Below are 13021 nucleotides of genomic sequence, written 5' to 3'. Positions count from 1 at the left end.
CTCAAGTGCACATGGAACATTCTCCAGAATAGACCACATACTAGGCCACAAAAAGAGCCTCAGAAAATTCCAAAAGATTGAAATCCTACCAACCAACTTTTCAGACCACAAAGGCATAAAACTAGAAATAAACTGTACAAAGAAAGCAAAGAGGCTCACAAACACATGGAGGCTTAACAACACGCTCCTAAATAATCAATGGATCAATGACCAAATCAAAATGGAGATCCAGCAATATATGGAAACAAACGACAACAACAACACTAAGCCCCAACTTCTGTGGGACGCAGCAAAAGCAGTCTTAAGAGGAAAGTATATAGCAATCCAAGCATATTTAAAAAAGGAAGAGCAATCCCAAATGAATGGTCTAATGTCACAATTATCGAAATTGGAAAAAGAAGAACAGATGAGGCCTAAGGTCAGCAGAAGGAGGGACATAATAAAGATCAGAGAAGAAATAAATAAAATTGAGAAGAATAAAACAATAGCAAAAATCAATGAAACCAAGAGCTGGTTCTTCGAGAAAATAAACAAAATAGATAAGCCTCTAGCCAGACTTATTAAGAAGAAAAGAGAGTCAACACAAATCAACAGTATCAGAAACGAGAAAGGAAAAATCACGACGGACCCAACGGAAATGCAAAGAATTATTGGAGAATACTATGAAAACCTATATGCTAACAAGCTGGGAAACCTAGGAGAAATGGACAACTTCCTAGAAAAATATAACCTTCCAAGATTGACCCAGGAAGAAACAGAAAATCTAAACAGACCAATTACCAGCAACGAAATTGAAGTGGTAATCAAAAAACTACCAAAGAACAAAACCCCCGGGCCAGATGGATTTACCTCGGAATTTTATCAGACATACAGGGAAGACATAATACCCATTCTCCTTAGAGTTTTCCAAAAAATAGAGGAGGAGGGGATACTCCCAAACTCATTCTATGAAGCTAACATCACCCTAATACCAAAACCAGGCAAAGACCCCACCAAAAAAGAAAACTACAGACCAATATCCCTGATGAACGTAGATGCAAAAATACTCAACAAAATATTAGCAAACCGAATTCAAAAATACATCAAAAGGATCATACACCATGACCAAGTGGGATTCATCCCAGGGATGCAAGGATGGCACAACATTCGAAAGTCCATCAACATCATCCACCACATCAACAAAAAGAAAGACAAAAACCACATGATCATCTCCATAGATGCTGAAAAAGCATTTGACAAAGTTCAACATCCATTCATGTTAAAAACTCTCAGCAAAATTGGAATAGAGGGCAAGTACCTCAACATAATAAAGGCCATCTATGATAAACCCACAGCCAACATTATATTGAACAGCGAGAAGCTGAAAGCATTTCCTCTGAGATCGGGAACTAGACAGGGATGCCCACTCTCTCCACTGTTATTTAACATAGTACTGGAGGTCCTAGCCACGGCAATCAGACAAAATAAAGAAATACAAGGAATCCAGATTGGTAAAGAAGAAGTTAAACTGTCACTATTTGCAGATGACATGATACTGTACATAAAAAACCCTAAAGACTCCACCCCAAAACTACTAGAACTGATATCGGAATACAGCAAAGTTGCAGGATACAAAATCAACACACAGAAATCTGTGGCTTTCCTATATACTAACAATGAACCAACAGAAAGAGAAATCAGGAAAACAACTCCATTCACAATTGCATCAAAAAAAATAAAATACCTAGGAATAAACCTAACCAAAGAAGTGAAAGACTTATACTCTGAAAACTACAAGTCACTCTTAAGAGAAATTAAAGGGGACACTAACAGATGGAAACTCATCCCATGCTCGTGGCTAGGAAGAATTAATATCGTCAAAATGGCCATCCTGCCCAAAGCAATATACAGATTTGATGCAATCCCTATGAAACTACCAGCAACATTCTTCAATGAACTGGAACAAATAATTCAAAAATTCATATGGAAACACAAAAGACCCCGAATAGCCAAAGCAATCCTGAGAAAGAAGAATAAAGTAGGGGGGATCTCACTCCCCAGCTTCAAGCTCTACTATAAAGCCATAGTAATCAAGACAATTTGGTACTGGCACAAGAGCAGAGCCACAGACCAATGGAACAGACTAGAGAATCCAGACATTAACCCAGACATATATGGTCAATTAATATTTGATAAAGGAGCCATGGACATACAATGGCGAAATGACAGTCTCTTCAACAGGTGGTGCTGGCAAAACTGGACAGCTACATGTAGGAGAATGAAACTGGACCATTGTCTAACCCCATATACAAAAGTAAACTCAAAATGGATCAAAGACCTGAATGTAAGCCATGAAACCATTAAACTCTTGGAAGAAAACATAGGCAAAAACCTCTTAGACATAAACATGAGTGACCTCTTCTTGAACATATCTCCCCGGGCAAGGAAAACAACAGCAAAAATGAGTAAGTGGGACTATATTAAGCTGAAAAGCTTCTGTACAGCAAAAGACACCATCAATAGAAAAAGAAGGATCCCTACAGTATGGGAGAATATATTTGAAAATGACACATCCGATAAAGGCTTGACGTCCAGAATATATAAAGAGCTCACACGCCTCAACAAACAAAAAACAAATAACCCAATTAAAAAATGGGCAGAGGAACTGAACAGACAGTTCTCCAAAACAGAAATACAGATGGCCAACAGACACATGAAAAGATGCTCCACATCGCTAATTATCAGAGAAATGCAAATTAAAACTACAATGAGGTATCACCTCACACCAGTAAGGATGGCTGCCATCCAAAAGACAAACAACAACAAATGTTGGCGAGGCTGTGGAGAAAGGGGAACCCTCCTACACTGCTGGTGGGAATGTAAGTTAGTTCAACCATTGTGGAAAGCAGTATGGAGGTACATCAAAATGCTCAAAACAGACTTACCATTTGACCCAGGAATTCCACTCCTAGGAATTTACCCTAAGAACGCAGCAATCAAGTTTGAGAAAGACAGATGCACCCCTATGTTTATTGCAGCACTATTTACAATAGCCAAGAATTGGAAGCAACCTAAATGTCCATCAATAGATGAATGGATAAAGAAGATGTGGTACATATACACAATGGAATACTACTCAGCCATAAGAAAAGGGCAAATCCTACCATTTGCAGCAACATGGATGGAGCTGGAGGGTATTATGCTCAGTGAAACAAGCCAAGCGGAGAAAGAGAAATACCAAATGATTTCACTTATCTGTGGAATATAAGAACAAAGGAAAAACTGAAGGAACAAAACAGCAGCAGAATCACAGAACTCAAGAATGGACTAACAGGTACCAAAGGGAAAGGGACTGGGGAGGATGGGTGGGTAGGGAGGGATAAGGGGGGGAGAAGTAGGTGGGTATTAAGATTAACATGCATGGGGGGGTAGGAGAAAAGGGAGGGCTGTACAACACAGAGAAGGCAAGTAGTGATTCTACAACATTTTGCTATGCTGATGGACAGTGACTGTAAAGGGGTTTATAGGGGAGACCTGGTATAGGGGAGAGCCTAGTAAACATAATATTCGTCATGTAAGTGTAGATTAGTGATACCAAAAACAAAGAAAAAAAAAAAAGGGCAGTTCCTGTGTGGTAACCTCCAACGAGTTCTACACAAGGGTATAAAGGGCATATAAAAGTGTAGGCAAAGGGTCTGTTTGTGTCTATACAGAGGATTAAAGCCTAATTGGGCTACCCCGAAAATGAACTAAGATACGATATGAAAAAGAACTTCCAACATCTGCACTCTCTGGAAGACTCATGACAGAAGATGATCAGCAAAAAACCCCAACAAAGATGCACGCACTGCTACAGCTGTAGATGCACTCATCCCACCAGTTCCTGGACTTGCCATGGGAATGAGGAAGGAGATATCTAAGCTGGCCTGTGCATACAGTAAAACAACAAATTTGACTGGATCTATACTGTTGGAACTCAACCAAGAATTTGGAGAAGTGCAAATTGTAGCGCTCCAAAGTCTTACAACTACAGACTATTTACTGTTAAAAGAACATATGGCATGTGAACAGTCCCCAGGAATGGGTTGTTTTAATTTGTCTGATTTCTCTCAGACTGTTCAAATTCAGTTGGACAATATCCACCATGTCATAGATAAGTTTTCACAAATGCCTAAGGTGCCTAACTGGTTTACTTGGTTTCACTGGAGATGGCTGGTAATTACAGATATGCTTTGGTTATGTAACTATACTCCTATTATGTTAATGTGTGTGCGCAATTTAAGTAGTAGCTTAAAACCTATACATGCTGAAGTTACTCTACAAGAAGATATGCCAAAGAAATAATCAATCTTCCCATGTTTTCTTCCGCCTGCTACTTCTATAGCTTTTCTTCTTCCTTCCTAATTACAACCCTTAAATAGAATTCGTGCCTCATATCAAATTTACCGAGTATCATAATTCTTCCAAGTGGTAAAGATACCTCAAGACAAATGCTGGCATAGAAGCCACAGGGCATAAATATGCAAAGAAGTAAAAAGCTAACCTTTTCAAACAATAAGGCTTCCCTCTCACTTACCAACTTCACATTTCCCTGTATGGCCCCGGAAGATGACTGGTTAGCCAGAGACGGGTAAGATTCCTCAAGGGAGGAACAACCTAAGACAGGCACAGTCGCAGGGGGGCCATCAGGTGAGAAATTGGGGATCAACAGAGGTGAGGCTTAGAACCTCACCCCCCCTGTTCTGAGAGAAATCTTCTGCATACGTGGATGTTTTATTGCCCTGGTCTAGCTTGGATTAACACATAGTCTACAGGCACACACCTGATCATCTACATTTGCTCTCTTACAACACTAAACTATGTTTTCTACCTTTATCTTGTATCTACCTACCACTTCAGCATTTTATTAAAAATAATAATAATAAAGAGAGAAATGTGGTATCCACATATAAATCAAGTATAAAAACCAAATGAGTATTCATATTTGAACTGACTGTTTATAGTTCATAATGCATGAGCAAAACCGAAGGTTTCTGTGATGACTTCCCTTGTACTGTTCACCATGTAACTTATTCATTATGTAAGAATTTGTTCTCCATGTAAGAACTTGTTTGTTATGCCTCAGAAGATTGGAGACTGACGAAAATTAGGCTTGGGGTGGATTAATGATTGTGCATTGAGCATTGACTCCCCTATACAGAATTTTATTGTCGTTAACAACCATTTGATCAATAAATATGAGAGATGCCCTCACAAAAAAAAAAAAAAGGACAGACTTCCAATGGTAAAATAAATAAGTAACCGGGATGTAATGTATAGCATAAGGAATATAGTCAAGATATTGTAACAGCCTGGTAGGGTGATAGCTGGAACCTCGAATTATGTATATAAATGTTCTACCACTGTGTTGTACACTTGAAACTAATGTAATGTAATACTGTGCGTCAACTACCCTTCAATAAAAAATAATTATTTATAAAAAAAAAAAATGCTGAGAGAATTCATCAGCAGCAACTTGTGTTAAGATAAATGTTAAAATTCTCAGGCTGAAGGAAAAGGACACAAAAGAACCCTGAATAGACACGAAGAATGGTGGGGGGGCTCTGGAAACAGCCACAAACTGGTAAAAATAAATGATGCCTTCTCTCACTTCTTAACCTTTTAAAAATATAACAGGCCATCCAGAGCAAAGACAGCAAGCACGCGGTCACTCGGCCGGGAGCAGACGCACCTCCGACAAAGCGCGTGCTGCGGGGGGCTGTCCGACGCGCCCGCCCCCGCCCGCCCCTCCACCGGGAGGCGTCCCTTCTCCCAGTGGGCGTCTCTCACTGTCCCGCCGCAGTTCCTTATGTGCTAAAATGCTGGTTTCGCCAGTGAAGCGTGTTGCAGGCATCTCTTGCCAAGTGTGGCTGAGCTTCACCTTCGCTCATGGTGTCTTCCGATGAACACAGTCTTTGATCTCAGCGCGGCAGACCCACCACCTCGCCACTGCAGGCCCCACTTTTTGCACCTTTTAAAAGAACTCTCTCCCGGCCCCAAAGCTACACTAGCCTGAGGACGGCAGTAGGCCCCTCGTGTTCCCTCGGGGCACAGCGGAGCCCCCAGCGGGGAGGCCTGCAGGCGGGCACCCAGCGCCTGGTTCCAGCGCCCAACACGCCCCCAGAGACCAGCCGTGTGCACCACCCCTAAGAGCCTGCATCCAGAATTTTAGCTATTCTTGACCCTCTGCTCTTCCATTTAATTTTGGTATTAATTTGTTAAGTGCTAAGAAAATATTTTGATTGAAATTGCCTTAAAAATATAAATTATTTTGGGGAAACCTGGCAGTTTTTAAAAATTTTCCCTTTAACAAATTACCCCACAATTCAACAAGTGAAAACAGGTGGTTTGTGTCCACCTGCCACACTGGGGACCTGACAGGTCTGAGGCCAGTGACAGCAGACAGATTACCCTCTGGAGGGGCCCCAGGCAGAGAGATGCAGAGACCACCCAGAGATCAGATGCCACCCAGGGTCCTCCCAGCATGGCGGGTTCTGGCGACCAGTCTCAGAAGTCAAGAAGCATCACTTGTCGACCACGCCAGCAGCTGCAGTCGTAGTGCCCAGAGTCTGGGATTGCAGGGGACACAGATGGCGCCCCAGGCACTAGGCCAGAGGCAGGACAGAAGGAAGGAAAGACCCCCAGCGGCTGCCCCGCTTTTCAGCACGGGAGCCCGAGGGCTGAGTGATGCTGCTGCCAGTGAGCTCTGCCCACCCCTGTGGGTGGGTCCACTTCCCAGGGCATGATGCCTGCGGCTTCTTCCCCCGAAATGATGGACAGTTCACCTTCCCACCTGCCCATCAGCCACAGAAGTAGGCCAGCAGCCACCAGACCACATGAGGTGTGACCTCACAGGTGGGACTCTGCCTAGAGCTCAGGGCTAGAGTCTCCAAGCCCTGAGACCCAGCATGCTGTCCCCTGGAACCACCCCCACCCAGTGGCACCCTGTGCCCTGACCCCACCAGGGGGCACCCTGTCACCCCAGAGTCCCCACCAGGGGGCATGCTGTCACCTTTAGCCACCCCCACCCAGTGGCACCCTGTACCTAAGCCCCCCACCAGGAAGCAGAGAGCATAGCGCACACCAGCTGGACTTACTTGACAAACTTGTCCACGTGTGACATGGAGGCCTCGTAGCTCTTCCCTCCAAACTCCTGGCAGTGCAGGGCCATGAAATGCGGCTTGTGCGTGTGTACGACCTGGGGAGGAAGCACACGGCAGCGTCAGCCCCTAGCTGCAGAGCCAGCCCGTGTGGAGGGGGCTGCAGGACCAGGGCTTTATGACACAGGGTGGTCTTTAACAAATTCCAGGAATCACACCACCTGTATGCCTCTAACTGTTCTGGCTTCCAGTGCCTTCCATTTCCCCATTACCGTAAACTCCTTAGAGCCTCTTCAATAACGTAGGGGCACCGCTTCCCAACTGCAGCCGTTTGTGTCAAGCACAGAGCACCTGGCAGGGCCCCAGAGAACAGTCACAACCTCCCAGGAAGGAGCTGCGGCTGACTCCCAGGTACAGCCTCAAGGGTGTGTGCAGACACACGGGCACGCACACCCGCTGACCCATCTGGAGGTAAGCAAAGTCGACGCACTAGGGGCTGGCGCACCCCCTCCCGCGGACCTGCCCACACCACTGCGGGAGAGGACGCCGCCAGGCCTCCGGGCCACTCAGGGCAGAGCCAGCATGCCCACCTCCTCTCGGAGATGCCTGCCCCATGCAGCCGGGGATCCTGGCCCCGGGGAACAGACTTTTGAGTCATTCTCCCTCCCAGGGCTTCTGACTAAATGGCCTGCCCCCACACTTCCACTCCTGGACAAGGCAGGTAAACCTCCTCCACTACGGCAGCTCCCTCAGGAGGCACGGTGGCCTCAGCTGCCCTCCGCCGTCCCACACCCTCATCTAGCACGAGGTCCTGACAGCCACCTGGGCACAGCCCAGACACTCAGCCCCTGCAGTGAACCGTGCTGGCATCTCAGGGTGACCCACGTGAGCAGATTCTGGGCTCTGGGGTGACCCACAGGTCACTCGAGCAGCTGTGGACCAGCACATGCTCACAAAGGGGTGAGGCACTGGAGGGCCAGCTCTCCTGGGGTGCAGGGGGGCAGTGCATCACGGGGGCCCAGGGCACCCCAGCCTGGTGGAGAGGTGAGGACAAGGGCTTGCTAGGAGCGGGAGGGGTCAGTCAATGGGGCCGCTAGGACCAGAAGGCCAAGGGTGATGGTGGGGATGCGCCAGGACGAGGGGATGGGGGACCTGGGGCTCCTGGAGGCTGAGAGCAGGCTGGCCTCATGCCCACAACTCCCAGCCGGTGCTGCTATTAACCATGCTTGCCCATGTACACCTGCTGGGCTCCTCCTGGGCACCATGCTCTGCACCCTCTCCAGGTACCTCCTGACTCAGAGCAGCTGCTCTAGAAAACTTTATCAAAAACCTGCAAAATTGCATTCCCTCTCCTCAAATGCACTATCCTTGAGGCAGGCCCCCTGCACAAGGCGGCCTGTGCCTAACACCCCATTTCCAGCACCTGGAACCCAGCCTCTGCTGCAATGTCCGCCCTGCTGGCTCCCGGGGTCAGAGCGCCCGGCAGGCACAGGCTACATGCCACTGGCTGCAGAGACAGGCTGTGCAGCAGCTGCTAAAGACAGCGGTGTCTCGGACTGAGCCTGCCCGAGTCCACAGGAAGAGCCCGCCACGGCCAGGCAGCACCAGTGGGACCAGCCTCGGGGCTTCTGCAAGAGGTGGGCGCCGGGCGGGGTCTCAGACGGAATGAATGACGGGCCCTCGGGAGGCCCCCCCAGTGGCACCGGCAGCCAACGTGCAGGGTGGCCCAGCACTGGGGAGACTGACTGGGCCTCTCCGTTCCCAGCCATAAAACACAGACGTAACTCAGAGTATGTTCCTTTAAAGGCAGAAAAGCTTCTGGCCAGAAAGCGCACTTCAGCCATGTGGGAAAAGCGTGGACATTGGATGCCGGCTAGTGAAGTAAGCGGTTCCTGGCTGGTTCTTCATTCCCTTTTAAAATGGCCTTATGGGAAGTTCACTGAGGAGATTTTCAGTCCCCTGTAACGCAGCGCAGAGTGTTCCTGTTTCAGAAAACCGCCCACTGTGAGCTGCCTCCTCCCTGGGATGCTGATGACCATTCACACAAACAGTGACTCACGGCCACATGCGGATGGTCACCTATTTCATGGCAGGCAAACACCCCCTGGGCAGCCAGCTCCTGTGATGGGCAGTAGTTCTTACCCAGTTCTAAAGCAGGGGGAGTAAAGGGGCAGCCAGAGCAGGGCACGGGACGCTGCAGCCTGTGGGCCGAGACAGGAGGCTGCATTCACGGCACATCCCGACTCTCCCAGATTCACAGAGAAGTGACCTGCTCGCTGAGAGCACACCCGGGAGCCATGGCCAGCCCCAGAGGAAGGGCAGGCGGGTCGCCTGTCACAGCTTCTGCGGCCAAGGGCAGAGACGTGGCACTCGTGTCCCCCGAGGCCCTGGCACCCGGCCGACCACCAGGGCTGGCACGGCCACCTGGGCAGCAAGACACACACCATCCTCCGCGGTCCTCAGAGCTGCCTTCGTCTAAATGCCAAGTGGCGGCCCCCCTCTTTGGGTGCTTGTTTAAAGTGAAATAGCCTTTTATGGTGTGGAATTCAATACTGAAATTAAACTCCTCAAACATTTGGCTCTGATCCCACAGATCTGCAACGAAATGGGGGGACCCAAAAACAGCAGCTCCGCAGGGGCCATGCAGAGTGGATTCCAGGGAAGCGGAGCTGTGTGGTTGCGAGGGTGTGGCCAGCAGGCCTGGGCACGTGGCCACAGGACACCAGCTCGGCAGGGTCTTACTTCAGCACGTTGGGGAGGAGAGCTGAGCTTTGCAGGCAGCCACCCCTGAGGAGCAGCAGGGGGCCCACCCCGGGCTCTGATCCTGGGACAGGCCCTGGGGCTTCTGGCCACACAGCTGCAAACGAGCAGTCCTGGCATGCCACTGGCAGAGCAGCCAAGGAGAGAGGGGCGTGGGCCCAGGAGAGCTGCCTGCTAGGACACAGAGGTGCGGGAGGAACAGAGTACATGTGAGGGGCTGCCCACCGGGCCCCAAGACACGTGCCCTGTGAGCCTGGTATGGGTGCTGCAGGCCTGTCCAGCCCGAAGGCCAGGGGGAAGGGGCCTGGTATGGGTGCTGCAGGCCTGTCTGGCCCGAAGGCCAGGGGGAAGGGACCTGGAGATGGCCGCCAGCATGGCGAGGCCCTGGAGCGAGGCCCTGGCAGGTGCCCCCGGGCAACCGCTCTTCCTCCTCAGGTGGGGGAGGGGTTGGTCCCCCAGGGGTCGCAGGGCAAGGCCAGACTCCAGGACAGCAGTGCAGCCCTGGACCCCCAAGGGCCACCTGCCTGCAACACCCGTGGGGAAGCCGTGCTCTCTCCAGGGCCTGCGCCAGCCTGCCACCCTCACCCAGAGTAGGCAGAAGACAGAGACACTGAGAGGGGCGCGGTGGCAGCAGGCAGCATGCTGGAGGGGCCGACAAAGCCAGCAGGCATTCCCTGAGGAGATGGACAAGGTGGAAGCCCGGCAGGCTGTGAAGGAGCAAAACACCAACATCCCCAGGAGAGGTGCCTCATCCCGCAGGCTTGGCACACCCAGAATGAGGCTGGGCGAGCTCCAAAAATTCAGATGAAACAGGCAAATCCACAGGAAAACACCAGTGATTGCAACGGGCCGAGGAGAACCCCTCCTGCTGCCCCCACTGGGGAAACTGAGCCACAGCCAGAACCCGCCAGGGAGCAAGTGCCAGGCCCCTGGTGAAGGCCCCAGGCATCTCAGGGGAAACGGCGCTCAGTCAGCCTTCTCCAGGACGCAACAGGCCAGTGACCCGGCCAGTGCCAGCAGATGGCTTAGCAAGAAGGGCCCCAGCCGAGCCGCCCGGGCACAGAGGGTCTGGAAAGGCAGGTACGGGGCAAGGGTGGACGGGGGCACATCAGTTGCTCTCAGCAGATGAACATGGCAGGTAGGGTCAAAGGGCACTTCAGCCTTCTCAGTTAAGGTTTAATGTTTTCAGAAGACACGCATGCGTGCATCACTCCTATGACAGAAGCTCCTTAAAAGAGCAAAGAATGGGCGAGGAGGAGCCCAGGGGCGGGGCCTTCAGGGCAAGAGCTGCCGGGCATGAGGCGGGCTGGCCAAGGATTTCCTGGGGTGTCTTCTCTTAGACCCCAGGGACTGAAGGAATCCCTCAAACCTGGTCTCTGACTTGCCTCGGCTCATATGAATCAGCTTTTAACACTCTCTGAAAGCTCAGAATTTTGTAAGGCTTATGGTAACATTAATTCGCCAAGTCTACTGGAACAGAGAGGGGGCACGGCTGAGGACGGCGCCTGCCCAGCAGCAGCCTGGTGCCGATGCCTGCGGCTGCGCTGACACCGGCTGCACCCTGCACAGTGGGCTCCCTGCCACCGCAGGGACACCTCCCTGAGCCTCGGGGGTCTGACCCAGCCGACCAATCTGACACGTGGATGGCACTGCCTGCATCCCGAGAGGGGCCGTGTGCTGGGGTGAGGAAGGCACAGCCATCTGTCACTGCGGTGGGCGCCCCGCCCACCACCATCGATCCAGTCTAGCAGGGACACTATGCAGGGCTCACCAGAAGCCCCAACATGACCCTTACCACAGCCGAGGAGATGGATGGGCGGGGGCCCAGCCACAGCCACGGAGGCAGAGCCTGGGCGGGGACTGCGTGCAGGGTGAAGGGGCAGTGCTGCCTCAGGCAGCGCCGGACACCCTGCCTCAGCTCACAGTGGTGCAGGGCCGACAGGGTGGGCACCCCTTTCACTGGCACTTACTTGAGCACCCGGGCATGCACCAGGCCTGACAGCCAACTCCTCCTGGCCCCGAGGCCACCCTGTGTGCGTCTCCACAGCACGGTCAAATGCTCTCCCCAGAGAACGGCTCACCAGGCTTTGCTTCTAACAACAAAAGGCCTCAGGACAGACAGCTCTCCATGCCAGGGCTGAAGCTCTGGCTGTCCTGTCCCTTGGTGCATGATACTGCATTTGCCTCTGTGCACAGGGCAGGAGGAGGTCGGGCCAGGCTCGAGCACTGCCCAGATCTTCAGAGCACAGAGGAGGCCTCAGTGCTGTCCACAGACCAGGCCAGCCAGGCAAAGGAGCCACCATCCAGGGCCTCCACTGCCAGGTCAGCCGCAGGCCGTGACTTGTGACCCCGCAGAGAGCTCTGCCAGGGGAAGAGCATCCCCCACAGGGCTCCGTCACTCTGAACCCCACACGGGCCAGCTGGAGGCACCAGGGCTGGGGGCAAGTCCCTGGGCCCGTCGGCTGCCTCCGTGAGCCCACACTCCTAAACTGACCCAGGGACACGCATGAACAGCAGCTGCTTCAGGGCAGCAGTGTTTTGGGGTACACTGAGCGGGACTGCCTGGCACTTAACAGCAGGCATTGCCCTTCACCTCGCCTGCGGATGCTCCCGGAGGGGTCAGCAGACAGCCTGCCTGCCGGGCCGGAGGCCTCTGCCCACAGCCTGCGAGTGCTAAAGGCATGTACAACGGCCTGGTGGCAGGCTCAGCTCGGCCAGAGGGCCTGCAGAGGACAGCTCCAGCCAGCTCGCCGACCCCAGTGTCAGAGCCCCTGGGCAGTCAGCCCCGAGGCCGGGCCTGAGACCCCAGCCTAGCAGCCACGCACCTATCTGCCACATAGCACCACCTGCTCTCCGGCCCACAGGGCCCTCCTGACTTTCCTGCTCAGGCTGGGCCCGCCCTGCCCTGCCCCACCCGCCACCTGCTGCCTGACTAGGCGTCCGGGTCTGCTGGCTCTCGGCAGACCTTGGCCACCTGACCCTTGCTCCCCGGTGGACCTCCCCAGGGCAGTGCCGGCTGCCGGCTGAGGCCCACCAGGCTGCACTTTTCCAGCCAGCTGCGTGGAGATGACATGATGGCCTGCCTCCATCTGCGTGCCTCTGGCGGGCCATGACCGTGTGTCCTCTGGAGGGAGGGAGCCCCA

At 52.0% G+C, this 13021-nt stretch overlaps 1 protein-coding gene across 2 annotated transcripts in view; it reads right to left on the bottom strand.

The window, feature by feature from the left end:
- INPP5A (inositol polyphosphate-5-phosphatase A) overlaps positions 1-13021 on the bottom strand; it is a 185454-nt gene that overhangs the window by 105932 nt on the left and 66501 nt on the right. For both annotated transcript variants that reach the window (XM_036923441.2, XM_036923460.2), the window contains exon 3: positions 7116-7216. In XM_036923441.2, the coding sequence (XP_036779336.1) occupies positions 7116-7216 (101 nt within the window). The remainder of the gene's footprint in view (positions 1-7115; positions 7217-13021) is intronic.

Source organism: Manis pentadactyla, chromosome 8 (assembly GCF_030020395.1).
Source record: "Manis pentadactyla isolate mManPen7 chromosome 8, mManPen7.hap1, whole genome shotgun sequence".
Taxonomy (NCBI): domain Eukaryota; kingdom Metazoa; phylum Chordata; class Mammalia; order Pholidota; family Manidae; genus Manis; species Manis pentadactyla.
The sequence above is the reverse complement of the archived record's forward strand: the minus strand, read 5'-3'. Positions and strand labels throughout refer to the sequence as shown.